The sequence below is a fragment of the Suncus etruscus genome, chromosome 5, assembly GCF_024139225.1.
Source record: "Suncus etruscus isolate mSunEtr1 chromosome 5, mSunEtr1.pri.cur, whole genome shotgun sequence".
NCBI classification, from domain to species: Eukaryota; Metazoa; Chordata; class Mammalia; order Eulipotyphla; family Soricidae; genus Suncus; species Suncus etruscus.
The window spans coordinates 15641620-15659174 of record NC_064852.1 but is presented as its reverse complement, the minus strand read 5'-3'; the positions used below and the strand labels follow the sequence as shown (position 1 = coordinate 15659174).

Sequence of the window (17555 nt, the reverse complement as noted above, 5' to 3'; positions counted from 1 at the left end):
CTCTAGAAAGAGGCTGCTGGGTGGGCACCGTGTTATGGGATGCAGCCAGAAGATTGTGGGGGGGGGGGGCTCTGTGGTTCCTAGGGAAAGCACTGTTACTGCCGGCTAAGGTTCCGGGCCACCTTGGTCTTCCCACGGCTCCGGCTGATAGTCTTGCTGGTCTCGGATGTTTTGGGACTCATGGTCTTGCCAGGACTGGGGCTCCGGCTCCGGGTGACTTTGCTCTTGCTGGGACTCAGGCTCCAGGTGACCCTGGACTTGCTGGGACTCGGGCTCTGGTTCCGAGTAATCTTGGGTTTGCCAGAACTCCAGTAGTGGTTTTGGGTGACCTTGGACTTGCTGGGACTCAGGCTCCGGGTGACTTTAGACTTGCTGGGACTCAGGCTCTGGGTGGCCTTGTGCTTGTTAGGACTCAGACTCCGGGTGCCTTTGGACTTGTTGGGACTCAGGTTCCGGGTGACTTTGGACTTGCTGGGACTCGGGCTCTGGTTTTGGGTGGCCTTGGGCCTGATGGGATTCTGGCTGTTGGACTGAGTGGTCTCAGTTTTGCTGGGCTCTGAACTCTGGCCTTGGGGAGCCTCGGACTTGCTGAGACCTAGGCTCTCCTCCACGGTTGCCTGGGTCCTGCTGTCACTCTGGCTATAGTACTGAGTGGCCTCCGTCTTGGTGGAACTGAGGCCTTGGTCAGGGGTGGCCTCGGCCTTGCTGGGATTCTGGGCGATTTCGATCTTGCCAGGACTCAGGGTGCAGCTATAGGTAACTTTGATCTTAATGGGATTCTGGCTGTTTTCCTCGGTGACCTCATTCTGCCCGGGACTCTGGGCCGGGATGACTTTGGTATTGTCAGGGCTCCAAGCTGGGTCCTGGAGAGTGTTGCCATTGGGTGGCTCTTGGAGCAGTTGCCAGCCCCAGTCCTGGGCAGCCTTCACCTTTCGGAGCCTCTGTCTTGAGCCCGGGACCCCCTTGTTTTTGTACTTATGCTTTGGGCCCTGGCCAGCATCCTCTTTCAAGATGGGCCTCCGGTTCCTGCCCTGGGGGGGCTCCTGGATCTTGTAAGGGCTCTGACTTTGGCCCAGGGGAGGCTTGGTCTTGCTAGGAGTCTGTCTCAAGTCCTTGTTCTTTCTGGGGCTCTGACTCGGATTTACGTCGGAGGACTGAATGCCTTTTGCGGTCATGGTTGAGGTGCTCTTGTAGTCCCAGAGCATGGTGGATGTCTCTGAAGTTTCTGGGGATGACCTGACCTTGACTTGGAAGAACAGGCCAGCAGCAGCTGTCAGGCCACCTGACAGAACAGCTGTCAGGCCATCTGGGCAGCTCTGGGCAAGGAAGGACCATGCTCCCTGTGCTCCAGGGAAGGCGAGGCTTGAAGGTGGGGTTCAGGGAATGGTGGGACTGAAGGGAAGGGTGGGCTTGAAGGAAAGGTGGGGCTTAGGAAAAGGCTGGATCTAGATGTGAATTAAAACATCCTCAGAGAATTAAGTGGGGACAGGAAAGGAATAGGGGCTTGAGGGAAAGGCAGGGTTTGAAGAGATGGGGGGCTCAGGGAAGACGGGGTTGAAGGGAAGGTGGGGCTTGAGGGAAGTCAGGATGTAAAGAGAGGCGGGGCTTGAGAGAAGTTGGGGTGGGAAGGAATAAGGGCTAGGAGGGAAGGCAGAGCTTGAGGGGGAAGATGGGGCTTAAGAAGGTAGAGTCCCAGTGACCCCGCTAACTCAATAAAGGTCCTGGCCCCACAACCCCTCCTGCAGCTTACTTTCTTGAGGTGCCGAACTCCTCCTCCCACAGAGGTGGATGCCCAAGCTTTCTGGACCTCTGCACCCCTGTTTTGGGACTTCTGCCTCACACCTGCTCTGGCACACAAGTTGCCTTCTGGAATTTGTCCTTTCTGACCCCTGTCAAGTGCTGAAAGCCCTGGGCCTGTCTGTACCCCAGCAGGGAGAGGCCAAGAGGACAGCAAGGAAGGGATGGGTCTGCTGGGAGAGTGGTGCGGAACAGAGAGCTTGTCCTCATCATTCCCCTCTTGTAGGATCCAGGGGGTGCTGGATGCCCTGAAACTCCCCAAGTCACTTTCCTCAGAAGGCTGCAGGTATTTCCATACTTGAAACCCATAGTCTCTGGTCCCTAACCTTTGACCCCACTGCTGTTTTGGGTCCCCTACACTAGGTCAGAATATACGGACTTACTGCCCATGATGGCATTGGAGAAGGCAGAGTCAGGGTAGCTGTTTGACGAAGACAAAATCTTGGAATTCAGCATTAGTCTCCTTCTCTCCTAGGGCGGGAATACGGCTGCCACTCACAGGCTTTGGAGGGCCCACAGGGCTGGGGAACCCCCCAAGTGGCCAATCTTGTGATCTGAGGGTTCCTCAAGCCACTGTGGCCTGAGGTTGCAAGGTGAGGAAGGGACATGGTCAGCGAGACAGGCGCTGTGAGAGAGGCATGCATGTCCAGACAGCTCAGGCCTCAGTTTCCCTCTGGACCCAATGCATCTTAGTTGGGGTGGAGACTAGCTCCTGCAGCTGCATTGTGTGCCCCAGGGGTCCCCTAAGTGATTTGTCAGCTTCTCCTTGCCCTGTGCATCTTGGCCCCTTTCAGATTCCCTACTCAGCTGCAGGATCCAACATTGTCACCACACCATGGTGAAACAAGGCTCCAGCACCTCTGTGTGGGGCCACTGAGCACCAGGTGGGATACTCCACTCCTGCAGGACTCCTGACATCTGGGGCAAGTGCAGTGTCCAGTGTGGGAGCAGGAGAGCTGTGGAGGGGCAGATTATAGCGGGAGTGAATAGGGAAGGCAGACCAGCCTGGCATTGGGCCCACAGCATTAGCCCTGCTGCTCTCCTGGCCCGTAGGCATAAGATGATGGGGTGCTGGGGGAACCTGAGCAGAGGACATTTGCTTCTCTGATCTTTGGAGGCCCAAGGTCCTATGGGGTAGTGCAGGGCTGAGGGGCTAAGAGGGCTGTTCTTGGGTCTGTTGAACTCACTGTATAGACCTGACATCTAGGACAAATTGAGGGGTGGAGGGGGTGTTAGGCCTCACCCAGGGGTTTCTAAGGGCTATTTCTGTGCTCAGAAGTGACCCCTGGCAGTGCTCAGAGACTATATGTGGTGCTGGTGATCAAACCAGAGTTGGACCATGGGCAGAGCAAGTTCCTTGTTCCCCCCTCTACAGTCTCTCTTGCCCCTGCAATTAATTTTTCTTTGTTTTGTCTTGGGGGGCCCACACTCAATGGTGCTCAAAGGTTACTCCTGGCTCTACGCTCAGAAGTTAGTTCTGTCAGGCTGAGGAGATCATATGGGATGCCAAAGATGAAACTCAGGTCAGCCAAGTACAAGGCAAATGCTCTCCCCACTGCACTATCACTCTAGCCCCATCATAAAGCATTTTTAAAAAAAGAAATGAAGAACAATGGCCAATGGGACCAGAGCCATAGCACAGCACTATGACATTTGCCTTGCAATCAGCCGACCTGGGACAGACCCAGGTTTGATCCCCAACATCCCCCAGCCTGCTAGGAGCGATTTCTGAGTGCAGAGCCAGGAGTAACCCCTGAGTGCCACCAGTGTGGCCCCCCCCCAAAAAAAAAGAAAAGAAAAGAACAATGGCCAAGAAGCCAGTGCAGTGGGTACAGTGCTTGTCTTGCATAAAGTTGACCTGTGATGGATCCCTGATACTGCCTATGGTTCCCCAAACCCCAGCTGGAGGGATGATCCCTGATCACACAATGAGGCGTAAGCCTGTTCACTGCTGGGTATGACCCCCAAACAAAAACAAACAGATAAGAATGATGAATAAAGAAAATTGCACCCAGTCTACATTCCCACATTGATGCAGGTGAGTGTAGTTAGGGCACAGGGAGGCAGCTGTGAGGGGGCTCCAGCCCTCTTGTGACCGTCAGCCCTGGTTGGGGTTTGAGGGTTGCTCCATCCAGACCCCATGTTTGGCATCCTCACCTTCCTCAGAAGGTTTCTTGGTTCCATCTGTGAAACCTGGGTTTTGGACTTGTCCACTTCAGGGGTCTCAAGCGGAAGCTTTTGCTGCTTTTCCATGTCTTGGAGTTCCAAATCCTGCTTGCTAAGATGGGATCCCCAAAGGGGAACCCAGTCAGTCCTGGAACTGCACATCAGGAGGCTGGAAGAAGCCTCTGCCCCAGCCACTGCAGCTCACCCCAGGATGCATCGCTTGAGGCTGGTCCTCACGTTGCCCTCCAGCCTCTGTCTCAACTGCTCCTGAGCCAATCGGCAAACTTTGCTTCTCAGCACCTCCTCCACTGACATGCCTGGGAAGAGCTTCTCCAGCAGAGGGACAAGCTGCCAGAAAAGGGGGCGGGGGCTTGACTAGGTATGGGCTAGACCAGGGGGCAGCTGATGTGGCATCCCTGCCCTTGAGGGCCACCCCCCCCCCACCGGTTTGTGAAGATTGAAGAGGGGAGACATTAAAATTTGTCTGAGGTCATGGTGCTGCTCAGGCCCTGTGGTTCTGGGGATACCCGGATCACTCCAATAGTGGTAGGGATCTCCAAGGTCATACATGGCAGTGTTTGGGAGAGACCATGTGGTGCCTGGTCTACATACTAGGCATGTGCTGTATCCACTGTACTATCTCCTGTCCCCTAAAATTTTTTGTTTGTTTGTTTTTGGATCACATTTGGTGGTGCTCAGGGGTTACTCCTGGCTCTGTACTTAGAAGTTGCTCCTGGCAGGCTTGGAAAACCATGTGGGATGCTGGGGATTGTACCCAGTTGGCTGCATGCAAGGCAAATGCACTGCCCACTGTGCTATCGCTCTAGTCCCTAAAACGCATGTCAAAGGACCAAGCAAGCCCTTTAGCCTCCAAATGATCTGGAGACTTCAAGCAGGGGATGTTTTCAAGAAGAAACAATGGCCAGGCCAGCAGTGAATTCTGGAACCAACCAGATCAGGTCTGACCTCTAATTGGGTGACTTTGCTTATCCTCGTATATAAACTGGGGTAGAAGGAAGAACTGTACTGTTGGCATTTCACAGGATTATGTGAGAAGAGGGTTCGAGAGGGTGCTTGTTTAGAAAAGTGCTTGGCACATAGGAAGTGCCCTGGCTTGAAACAAGCCAGTAATAAAGAGTAGCACAAACCCCATGTTTTGTCAGGGCCAAGGACCTGTCTTTTGGCGGCAGGCTTGACCTCCTGGTCCATCAGGAACACACCTTCGGGTGCTGGGGGTCAAGGAGCAGGGCAGTAGCAACATCCTGACGTGCCCCAAACGTGTTCTGCAGGAACTGCCGGGTCTTGGCCCGGAATAGGTAGTTCTGGATCTTCTCGGGGTTGTGCTGAATGGCTATTGAGAAGTGGGTCTCTGCCTTATCGAAGTGCCTGTAGGCAAAGGGGGTCACAAATTGCCTTGAGTGGGGAAACCTGGGAACTTGAGGGCCTCACTGGAGAGTTTGGGGAAACCATGGGTGTCTGTACCCTCTGTCCTCCACCAACTCAGCTGCTTATGGGACCAGAACCTCACATTACTGCACAATGCCAGTTGAAATGGATCAGTAGGGAAAACATTTCTTTTTTGGGGGGTGGGGCATAGTCACTGGTGATCAGGGGTTATTCCTGGCTCTGCGCTCAGAAATTACTCTTTTTTTTTTGTTTTTTCGTTTTTTTTTTTTGTTTTTTTGTTTTTGGGCCACACCCGTTTGATGCTCAGGGGTTACTCCTGGCTATGCGCTCAGAAATCGCTCCTGGCTTGGGGGACCATATGGGACACCGGGGGATCGAACCGTGGTCCATCCTAGGCTAGCGCTTGCAAGGCAGACACCTTACCTCTAGCGCCACCTTCCCGGCCCCCAGAAATTACTCTTGACAAGCTTGGGGAACCATATGGGATGCCTGAGATCAAACCCAGGACGGCTGTGTGCCAGGTAAGCTCCCTATTTCTATGACTGGCCACAGAACACTTTTGAAAGGGGATACTCGTATGTCAGTGCTCAGGGATCTAGACAGTACTGGGAACTAAATTTGGGAGTTCAGCCCTTTAGAGCCAACTCCTGACCCTGTACTAGCAACTGAAATACACAGAATATATCAACTGTGAGATTCTTTTTCATTTTTTTCCTATTTGATGAGCAGAATTTAAAAACATTGTCTTAGAAGGGCCAGAGAGATATCACGGTGGTAGGGCATTTGCCTTGCACCCCACCGATCTAGGACAAACAATGGTTAGAATCCCGGCATCCCATAAGGTCCCCCGTGCTGCCAGGAGTGATTTCTGTTTGTTTGTTTGTTTTTTGTTTTTGGGCCACACCCGGCGATGCTCAGGGGTTACTCCTGGCTGTCTGCTCAGAAATAGCTCCTGGCAGGCACGGGGGACCATATGGGACACCGGGATTCGAACCAACCACCTTTGTGGTCCTGGATCGGCTGCTTGCAAGGCAAACACCGCTGTGCTACCTCTCCGGGCCAGGAGTGATTTCTGAACACAGAGCCAGGAGTAACCCCTGAGCGCTGCCAGGTGTGACCCAAAAAAACAAAAGAAAAAAAAGAAAAAAAAAAGGTCTTAGGGGGCCGGAGTGATAGCACAGTGGTAGGGTGTTTGCCTTGCATGCAGTCAACCCCAGGTGGACTCTGGTATGATTCCCAGCAACCCACATGGACCCCTGAGCCTGCCTGGAGTGACTGGGTATGACCTAAGCCCCCCTCCTCAAATAGTCTTAATACCTAATGTTAGAAAGTTTTGAGGAGGGGCCGGAGAGATAGCATGGAGGTAAGGCGTTTGCCTTTCATGCAGGAGGTCATCGGTTCGAATCCCGGCGCCCCATATGGTCCCCCGTGCCTGCCAGGAGCAATTTCTGAGCCTGGAGCCAGGAATAACCCCTGAGCACTGCCGGGTGTGACCCAAAAAACCAAAAAAAAAAAAAAAAAAAAAAAAAAAAAAAGAAAGTTTTGAGGAAACCAAGATTCTTCTTTCTTAACAGAAGTTTATTAGTTTTATGTTTGGAGAGAATAATTTTATTTAATTTTTTTTTGTTTTGGATTTTGGGTCACACCCAGCAGTGCTCAGGGGTTACTCTTGGCTCTACACTCAGAAATCGCTCCTGGCAGGCTCGGGAGACCATATGGGATGCCGGGATTCGAACCACCATCCTTCTGCATGCAAGGCAAAAGCTCTACCTCCATGCTATCTCTCCAGTTTCCTGATTTAAATTTTTTAATTTTTTTTGGGGGGTCACACCTGGCAGTGCTCAGGGGTTACTCCTGGCTCTACGCTCAGAAATCGCCCCCAGCAGGCTCGGGGGACAATATGGGATGCTGGGATTCAAACCACCGTCCTTCTGCATGCAAGACAAACACCTTACAGCTGTGGTATCTCTCTGGCCTCTAAATTTTTTAACTTTATTTGTTTATATTTATTTATTGATTGGTTTTTGGGCCATACCCAGTGGTGCTCATGGGATTACTCTTGGCTCTGCAATTAGAAATCGCCCTGGCAGGGGCCGAAGAGAGGTGGCACTAGAGGTAAGGCATCTACCTTGCAAACACTAGCCTAGGATGGACCTCGGTTCAATCCCCTGGCATCCCATATGGAACCCCCCAAACCAGCAGCAATTTCTGAGTGAATAGCCAGGAGTAACCCCTGAGCGTCACTGGGTGTGGCCCCAAAACACAGAAAAATAAAAATAAAAAAATAAGAAATCACCCTGGCAGGCTGGGGGACCACATTGGATGCCAGAATCCAACCAGTCCCTCCAGGGTCGGCAAACGCTGCTCTACCCCTCTGTTTTGGTGTGTGTGTGTGTGTGTGTGTGTGTGTGTGTGTGTGTGTGTGTGTGTGTGTGTGTGTGTAAGTGTAAGTGTAAAATACCCGGTGGTGCTCAGGGGTTATTCCTGACTATGTGCTCAGAAATCGCTCCTGGCAGCACAGGAGACCATATGGGATTTGGACCACCATCCTTCCTGGATTGGCTGCGTGCAAGACAAATGCCCTACCACACTGTGCTAACTCTCTGGCCCCTCTATCTTGTTTTTTTGTTTGTTTGTTTGTTTGTTTTTTGGGCCACACTCGGCGTTGCTCAGGGGTTACTCCTGGCTGTCTGCTCAGAAATAGCTCCTGGCAGGCACGGGGGACCATATGGGACACCGGGATTCGAACCAACCACCTTTGTGGTCCTGGATCGGCTGCTTGCAAGGCAAACGCCGCTGTGCTATCTCTCCGGGCCCTCTATCTTGTTTTTTTTTTTTTTTTTTTTTTTTTTTTTTTTTTGGTTTTTGGGCCACACCCGGTGACGCTCAGGGGTTACTCCTGGCTATGCGCTCAGAAGTCGCTCCTGGCTTGGGGGACCATATGGGACGCCGGGGGGGATCGAACCTCGGTCCGTCCTAGGCTAGCGCAGGCAAGGCAGGCATCTTACCTCTAGTGCCACCACCCGGCCCCTCTATCTTGTTTTTTTTAATGTTAAACTTTACATTACTCCCAATGCTCTGCCCACTTTTGTGAATGATAATTAGTAGCATATGCATAGGAGACAAATTTGGAAGACTCTTTAACTCCTGATGGGTGAGGAGAGGGGATGGGATTTTCATATTTCCAATTATGTATTACAGAAGACTTAAGCATTTAATAATTTTCAAAAATCATTACCATACTAATACTTTTTTTTTTTTTTTTTTTTTTTTTTTGGTTTTTGGGCCACACCCGTTTGACGCTCAGGGGTTACTCCTGGCTATGTGCTCAGAAATCGCCCCTGGCTTGGGGGGACCATATGGGACGCCGGGGGATCGAACCGCGGTCCGTTCCTTGGCTAGCGCTTGTAAGGCAGACACCTTACCTCTAGCGCCACCTACCCGGCCCCTACCATACTAATACTTAAGAAAAAAAATTGATGGGGCCAGAGAGCCCCAGGGAGCATGGTGGTAGGGTGTTTGCCTCGCATGCAGGAGGACAGTGGTTCGAGTCCCGGCATCCCATGTGGACCCCTGAGCCTGCCAGGAGCTATTTCTGAACATAGAGCCAGGAGTGACCCCTGAACGCTGCTGAGCATGACCCAAACCCCCCCCCCAAATAAATAAAAACCAAACCCAAAAACAACTACAACAACAAAATGAACATTTAAGGGAAGGAAGCAGTAGTACAACCGAATAGGGCTCTTGCCTTGCATTCAGGCCAGTCTGGATTTGGTCCCTGGCATCACATATGGTTCTCTGAGTCAATCAGGAGGAATCGCTAAGCACTTCTAAATCACACACACACACACACACCCCGTTTAAGAACCCCAATGGGAACAGACAGTACTAGAAACATCTGTATCAACCTTAGGAGTCCCCTCTGGACTGGGCCACGCCTCCAGGGATACACACACACACACACACCCCATATGGGAACAGACAGTAACACACACACACACACACCATAAGAACCCCAATGTACTAGAAACAACTGCATCAAAAAAAAAGAAAAAAAGAAAAGAAAAAGAAACAGGGGCTGGAGAGATAGCATGGAGGTAAGGCATTTGCCTTTCATGCAGGAGGTCATCGGTTCGAATCCCGGCGCCCCATATGGTCCCCCGTGCCTGCCAGGAGCAATTTCTGAGCATGAAGCCAGGAGTAACCCCTGAGCACTGCCGGGTGTGACCCAAAAACCACAAAAAAAAAAAAAAAAAAAGAAAGAAAGAAAAAGAAACAACTGTATCAACTTTAGGAGTCCCCTCCGGAAAGGGCCATGCCTCTAGGGCCACACACACATTTAAGAACCCCAATGGAGACAGACAGTACTAGAAACATCTGTATCAACCGTAGGAGCCCCTTCTTGACAGGGCCACACCTACAGGGATACACACACACACACACACACACACACACACACACACACACACACACACACCATAAGAATCTCAATGGGGGGGCCGGGAAGGTGGCGCTACAGGTTAGGTGTCTGCCTTGCAAGTGGATGGACCGCGGTTCGATCCCCCGGTGTCCCATAGCCAGGAGTAACCCCTGAGCGTCAAACGGGTGTGGCCCAAAAACCAAAAAAAAAAAAAAAAAAAAAAAAGAATCTCAATGGGAACAGACAGTAACACACACACCATAAGAACCCCAATGTGGGGCTGGAGAGACAGCATGGAGGTAAGGCTTTTGCCTTTCAAGCAGAAGGATGGTGGTTTGAATCCCGGCATCCCATATGGTCCCCTGTACCTGCCAGGAGCGATTTCTGAGCCTAGAGCCAGGAGTAATCCCTGAGTGCTGCCGGGTGTGACCCAATAATCAAAAAAAAAAAAAAAAAAACAAACAAAAACAAAAAACCCCCAATGTACCTGTCTAGAGTACAGGCGGGGGGTTGGGTGGGGAGGAGGGAGATTTGGGACATTGGTTATGGGAATGTTGAGCTGGTGATGATGGGTGGTGTTCTTTTTTTTTTTTTTTTTGGTTTTTGGGCCACACCCGTTTGACGCTCAGGGGTTACTCCTGGCTATGTGCTCAGAAATCGCCCCTGGCTTGGGGGGACCATATGGGACGCCGGGGGATCGAACCGCGGTCCTTCCTTGGCTAGCGCTTGCAAGGCAGACACCTTACCTCCAGCGCCACCTACCCGGCCCCTGTGGGTGGTGTTCTTTACATGACTGAAACCCAGACACAATCATGTAATCAAGGTGTTTAAATAAATAAATAAATATATAAATAAATATAAATAAATAAATACATAAATAAATAAATATAAAAGAACCCCAATGTACTAGAAACAACTGTATCAACCTTAGGAGTACACACACCATTTAAGAACCCCAAAGGGCAAAGACAGTACTAGAAACATCTGTATCAACCTTAGGAGTCCCCTCCGGACAGGACCACACCTCCAGCCCGCCCTTCTCCGCCTGCCCCCCAATCCCCATCCTTGCCCTCGCCACCACGCCCCATCCCTGTCTCAGGGGGCCCCCCACACACCGTCTCTTCTGCTCGCAGAAGCCCAGCTTCTCCTGCAGCAGGCCCATTCGCATCTTGGCCCCCTCGTCCTGCGGGCTCAGAGCCAACGCCTGCTGGTAGTCCGCCTCGGCGAAGACCAGGTTACCCAGCTGGAAGAAGCAATCTGGGGCCCAGGGCAAGAGCTGCGTGGCTTCTCAACTTCCAGGAGCCCCCCAGCGCAGCCTGTGCCCTCTCCCCAGGGGCCAGGGTCTGAGACAGGGGTGAGGGATAGGGGGTACAGTGTCCCCCCAAACCCCACCCTGCGACCTTCCCTGTCCAGGCTCTTCAGGCCTCTGCACCTAGCGATCCGATTCTGAAGACTGAAGCCGGTTTGCCCAGGGTAAAGGTTCCTAAAGTGTGCCCCTGCCCCATCCACCCCTGCACTGCATTGCACCTCCCTCCCTCTTGGCCCTGGGCTCTGCGGTTGCAGGAGGGCATTCTGCTCACCGCCTCGGTTGATGTAGAGGCCCTTCTCCAGGTGCTGGTCCTTGAGTGCTTTGTTCAGCAGCAGCACGCCCTCCTGGTAGGCGCCCTGCTTGTAGCAGTGCAGAGCGAAGTCGTTGTAGGCCAGCAGGAGTTGGTGCTGGGCTTGCTGCACCGTCTCCTCGTGGCCCTCGGTCACCATGTCCAGGGCCTTGAGGAAGTCCTCCACAGCGGCGTCGAAGTCCTGCATCCGGCGGTACATGGTGCCCCTAGGAGGGCGGCACCTGAGCCTCCTGCGAGGCTCCTTTCTTTTTTGAGGCCCACACCCTGAGATGCTCAGGGGTTGCTCCTGGCTCTGAGCGCAGGACTTAACTCCTGGTGGTGCTCAGGGATCCATCGAGATATTGAGGCTCAAACTTGGGTAGGTCCCATATAAGGCAAATGCCCTCTCTATTGTATCATAGCTCCAGTCCCCAAAATATCTCTTTTCTTTGGGGGATCCCTCTGGAGCCTGCCAACCTTTACCTAAATTACTCGGTAAATCAGTTTCCCACTGAGCAGGACTGGGGGGTGCAGGAGTCCCTGGGTGAACAGGCCACTCCCTGCCCCTTCTCTCAGTATCTACTTGGACCCCAGTGAGAAACAGGGAAAAATTACTAGGAGTTAGATGAGGGAAATTGAGGCCCACGCCTAATTGTAGGTTCTCCCAGAGACTACCCCAGAAGGGTGTGTGTGTGTGGGGGGGGGTTCAGGCAGGACCTGGGCTCTCTAGTACCGGAAGAGGAAGAAGCTGGGGTCCAGAGGGTTGTTCTCGATGGCACAGTTGATGCGCTGCAGCGCGTTGGACAGCTTGCCCTGCACGGCAAGGATGCCTGCCTCCTCGCGCGCCCGCTGTGACTGGCTTACCAGCACCTTCAGCAGGGTCTTGGCCTCGGGGTGCTGGGCATCCAGCTGCATGGCTTTATGCAGGTCCCGATAGCAGAGGTTGGGCTGCAGGGGCCAGACAGATATTGGGTGCAGGCCCAGTAGAAGCATCATGCCCCCTTACCCCACATTGTTCCACCTTTCTGCCTATGAGGCATAGTGGGAGCATCATCCCATGGGCTCCTTCCTGGGGGTGATCTCAGATGTGCTGCCGCAAAACTGGGGACAGAAGATGCCTCTTGGTCTTTTAGTTTGTTTTTGAGCCACACCCGGTGGTGCTGAGGTTACTCTTGGCTTTGTGCTCAGGAATCACTCTCAACGGGGCTCGGGGAACCATATGGGGTACTGGGGGTTGAGTCTTAGTTGGCCACATGCAATGCAAGTATCTTACCTTCTCCAGCCCCAGAAGCTGCCTCTTGAGGGAGCCCCAGTAAGGATGACTCCAGGGGACTCCATATATGACTCACGTGTCACATATGGCACAATGGCCCTACTGCCCTGACCTCGAAGCTCATTGTGTCTCAGGGAACACATTCCCTAGGCAAATGATTGTCACAAGATTAGCAGATCTGTGAGTCAGCCAACAAGCAGGACAGCCCGTATCCTTCAGGGTCATTGTGTGGAGGCGGAGAAGGGAGGAAGGGACAATGTTGGAGGCTGAGGCTGGGCTGTATGGGTGCACTTGGGTTCTAGATATCATGGAGAACTGGCTGTGACCTTGGATGACTCCAGCCCCTGCCTTGCCACCTATTCCTTGGTCTATGAAAAGGGGTCCCGAGAGCACAAGGGGACAGTGAGGTGGAGCTGGGTGGCAAAAGTGTTTGCCACCCTGAAATCCACAGCAAATGCCAGTAATTGCTTCCCTCCTGCCTTTGAATTAGACTCCTGTGAAATCATCCCCCAGGACACCCACATCCTGCCCCCCCCCTCTTCCAAGGCCCTGGGTTGAGCTTGGCTGTTAGACTGCATTGCTCCTGTGCCTTCTGCCACATCCATCCAATGGATCTGCCCCTATAAAACTTACCCCACCTCTCCAGTGGGGATACCTCTCACAAACCTCCTTCAGGGCCTTTCCCACGTCTACAGCCTTGTTCCCAGAAATATCCTTTGTAGTGCATTGGCCTGGGGAGCACCTTTGAGGTTTAATGTTTGGGTGAGGATTTGCTTAGGCTCTGAATTCTGGGTGCCAGTTGGGTGATGAGTGCCTGGCATGCCAGACGGAAGGCTAAGCAGCTCCTGTCATTTTGGGGAGTCAGGCTGGGGGGAGCAGTGTCCCCTGCCCTGCCCTCAGGGTCCTCACTACCTACTTTTATTGTTTGTGTGTGGGGCATACCCAGGGTGCTCAGGAGTTACGCCTGGTTCTGCACTCAGAAATTACTCCTGGCAGGCCCAGGGGACCATATGGGATGCTCAGGATCAAATACAGTCGACTTCATGCAAGGCAAATGCCCCACCCGCTGGGCTATTGCTTCAGCCCCTCTCATTACCTTCTTAAATGAATTGTAGATCCGGGCACGGAGGATATATAGGTCAGCGCTGGCCATGCCTTGCTTCACCTCCTTGTTAATGTAGGAGAGACAGTTGTCCAGTTGCCCAAGGGCCAGGAAAGTAGCCATGCTAAGGGCAAGGACAAAGGGCTGTGTCATCCGGGGAATGGCAACTAGGGAATGTGGGGCACAGAGGTGCAGGGCTGGACACCCACCATCGGTACCGGAAGCAGGCTTGCTGTGGCTGGAGCTTTGAGGCTTGCACAAAGTATTTGAGGGCTTCCTGGAAGGAGCACTGCTCAAACAGGCACTGGCCCTGGGGACACAGGATTGTCACCAGCTCAGCCCCTGTGGGGAGGGCAATATGGTGGAGACAGGACAAAGAGACAGAGACTGGACCACTGTCCTTGCGATCTGAGCGAGACTGAGAGAAGAGACAGGGATGGAATGAGACAGGCTGGGGAGACTGCCAAGGGCAGAGGCCACAGTGGCATAATGGAGAGAGACCCAGGGCTCTGTGGGAGCCAGCAGTGTGACGTGCGACAGTGACACTAAAACCAGACTGCAGCCCCGCACACATCCAGTGGTCACCAGCTAGTACCCTGATGATGGAGAGAAGATGGGGAGATAGAAGTGATGTCCCCAGGGGCAGTACAGCTCAGGCCCCTAGAAGTGGATGAAGCAGGTAGTATTTGGGGTGTCCCCCAAATATTCCTTTAAAAGAACAGTAATTACTGACATCTAAAAAATAATATTCAAGTTGTCAAAATGGAACAAATTAGGACTTGGTGGGTATTTTGTGGCTCACTGATTTTTGAAAACAAATTGGCCTTCAATTTGTTTAGTTTTTTAGTTCTCTTTGGGTATTTTTTTGGGGGGTTACACTGGGAGTACTCAGGCCCAACTCCCAACTCTGTGCTCAGGGATTGCTTCCAGAGGAGTTGGGGGGGTGGCGAAGTGGTGGCACAAGTAGAAAGGCATCTGCCTTGCTTGCCCTAGCCTAGGACGGACTGTAGATCGATCCCCCAGCATCCCATATGGTCCCCCAAGCCAGGAGCGATTTCTGAGCACATAGCCAGGAGTAACCCCTGAGCATCACTGAGTGTGACCCAAAAAACAAAAACAGAAGAACAGGGAATATGGGAGTGCTGCTGCAAACAGAGCTCCCAGGCCTCAGTGCACTGCGCCATCTCTCTGGCCTACCATCTCTAGATTCCAGCAGGTTCTACCTGCCAGGCATGATAGTCACAGCTTCCCATGGCTATAGACATGTCAAATAAAATTCAGTGCAGTTTGGTGCTGGAGAGAGAGTGCAGGGGTTAAGGCCTTGCCTATGACCCATCCGGGTTTGATCCCCAGCACACATCTGGTCCCCTGAGCCCTACCAAGAGTGATCCCTGAACACAGAACCAGGAGTAAATTCTGAGCACTGTTAGGTGTGGCCCCAAACCCAACAAACAAAATAATGAAGGCAATTTCCAGAATTCATTCAGGAATGAATGATGACTGGCCTTTCTGTGACTGGTGGTTCTGCATGTCCCAACTGGTGGCACAAGTGAGACAGTCATCACTATAGAAGTTTGATTGCACAAAGTCGCCCCAATTTCCCAGCCCTAACTGGAAGGCATATGGGAGGTGAAGAGGTGAAGGGAAGACACAGGGAGGACAGAGGGCCCACAGGAGACAGAGCAGGTCCCAAGAGCGAGGAAGGCCCCCCCACCTAGTTGGAGAGCCAATAGGCTCTTGTGTGTGTGAGAGAGAGACACACACACTTGAAGTTTGGGAGAGTTGCCTCTGTGGGCCTGGAGCAACAGCACCTTCAGATAAAGCACCAAGCTAAGCCGCTGTACAATGTTCATATTTTTGGATTCATAGTAATAGGCCTTTCTCAGATTCTGCACGGCCGAGGAGAAGTCGCAGAGCTGGGTGTAGGCCTCTGCTCGCAGGATGTAGAAGTCCACCTAAGGGGGGCCCGGAGAGATAGCACAGCAGCGTTTGCCTTGCAAGCAGCCAATCCAGGACCAAAGGTGGTTGGTTCAAATCCCGGTGTCCCATATGGTCCCCCGTGCCTGCCAGGAGTTATTTCTGAGCAGACAGCCAGGAGTAACCCCTGAGCAACGCTGGGTGTGGCCCAAAAACCAAAAAAAAAAAAAAAAAAAGAAGTCCACCTAAGGGTAGGGGGAAGCTCACACTCTGGGCTCTCTTCCCCCACTTGTCCTGAAAGGGGGTGGCAGGCCCAGAGGGAGAAGTGTGTAGCCCATGCCCTCCCAGACTCTCAGCCTCTCACCAGCTCAGGATCCAGGTGAAGGGCACGGGAGAAGAAGAGCACAGCCATCTCCCAGTTCTTTTCTTCCAGGCATTGCTTACCTCGGACATAGCTGCAGGGGTAGGGGACAGAGGCAGGCAGGGGGCTGGCCTTGACTTTTTTTTTTTTTTTTAGTTTTGGTTTTGGGGATATGATGGTGCTCAGGGTTTCCTGGATCTGTGCTCAGGATCACTCCTGGTAGAACCCTGGGATACCAGGGATCAAGTCAGTCAGCTGCATGCAAGGTAGTAAGGTAGTGCCCTACCCTCTGTAGTATGGCTCTGGCCCCTGCTCCTACTTTTGAATCAGTTTTGGGTTTTCAGCTGGGGATAGGGGTGGATGGGGGTAAGACAGGGATTTGATGACAGGGATTTGTAAGAAGGGAGGAGAGAGGAAGGGAGGGGAGAGGAGGAGAGATGGAAGGAGAGAAGAGCAGAACAGAGGTGACTATATATCGGTCCCAATCAGCAGTTTTTCATTTGCTTCTTGAGGGAGCCATATTATACCATTGAACCTAATTAAATCGAAAAGGGAGGGAGACTAATGGCCCTAAGTCTACAATATGTCCCTGGCTGGGAGTGGGGCAGGGAGCCTGGATCCGGGGGGACACTCACTACTCCCTGAGTTTCAAGGGCACCGTGAGTCCAGTTTCCTTGGCCTTTTTATCATCAATGTTCACGAACACCTGGCTGGACCCGAAGATGCGATTGAGGCTCTTCTCTGGGGCTGGAATCACCCATGGCTTTGGGATGTACACTGTGGAAGTCTGGTCAGCCCCCGCACCATCCTGGAAATGAGGGGGACGCTGGCTGTATGACTCCTTCCACTACTCTTAGGCCCCAGATTCTCTGCAGGACTGGACTGAGATGGTGTCAGTCTTGGGGTCACATCCCTGGCCTTCCTGGGACTTCCCCATGCCCAGCAGGTCAAAGTGACCATCTCTGTTGGCCTCTGCCCCCCCTGAACTCCTCGGGCTGCCCACCAGAGGCCTGTCTCATCTCTAATATGATCCAAGAGCTCCTAAAACCCCCTCTTCTTTCCCCATCTGCACCCCATGCATAGGTCCTTCCCTCCACCTCCAGGATCCAGATGTTTGCTTCTGTGCAACAGCTGTCAGGCACCTTCCTGACAGCTCATGGGCCCAAGGCATCGTGTCTGTGCGACCCCCAAACCCTTTGAACCCCTCGGCCCTTCTGCACCTCTCGGTTGTCAGTCATGAGGCCCCTTCCACGAGGCCCTCAGGGCCTGCGCCGGCTCCCTCGAGGCCCCCCCGACCCGGGTCTCCCGCACTCCTCCCCACGTTGCTAGGCAACAGCGCCAGGGACGCCGCGAGGCCACGCCCACGCCCACGCCCCCGAGCTCGAAGGGCCGCGCGCAAGGCATGGCAGGAGAGTCGCGCGCAGGGCATGGCGGGAGAGCCGCGACGTTTTTGGCGCTGGGGTTCGCGTGAGAAAAGGTCCGGCCGGATTCCCTGCTCTCATTTCCATCCAGCG

At 53.0% G+C, this 17555-nt stretch overlaps 1 protein-coding gene across 1 annotated transcript; it reads right to left on the bottom strand.

Moving 5' to 3' along the window:
• Positions 1-26: 26 nt before the first annotated feature.
• TTC16 (tetratricopeptide repeat domain 16) lies at positions 27-17279 on the bottom strand. The gene is made up of 14 exons (XM_049773811.1): positions 17235-17279; positions 16677-16849; positions 16045-16135; positions 15575-15718; positions 13973-14073; positions 13758-13887; positions 12122-12336; positions 11371-11615; positions 10906-11047; positions 5184-5349; positions 4169-4311; positions 2714-2924; positions 2181-2268; positions 27-1282 (listed from the first exon to the last, which is right to left on the bottom strand). Exons 1-14 carry the CDS (start codon positions 17277-17279, stop codon positions 96-98), a joined length of 3081 nt encoding a protein of 1026 aa, XP_049629768.1. The 3' UTR covers positions 27-95.
• Positions 17280-17555: the final 276 nt, after the last annotated feature.

What these genes read in the sequence shown, in the direction of transcription:
- TTC16 (XM_049773811.1), bottom strand. Translation starts at nt 17,279, where the DNA reads ATGACTGACAACCGAGAGGTGCAGAAGGGCCGAGGGGTTCAAAGG. An exon ending in TCTACAATTCATTTAAGAAG is followed by an intron (nt 12,337 to 13,757) that starts GTAATGAGAGGG and finishes TGGCCCCTGCAG; the next exon opens with CCCAACCTCTGCTATCGGGA. An exon ending in CTCCAATGCCATCATGGGCA is followed by an intron (nt 1,283 to 2,180) that starts GTAAGTCCGTAT and finishes CTGTTCTGTCAG; the next exon opens with GTGGCCTGACAGCTGCTGCT.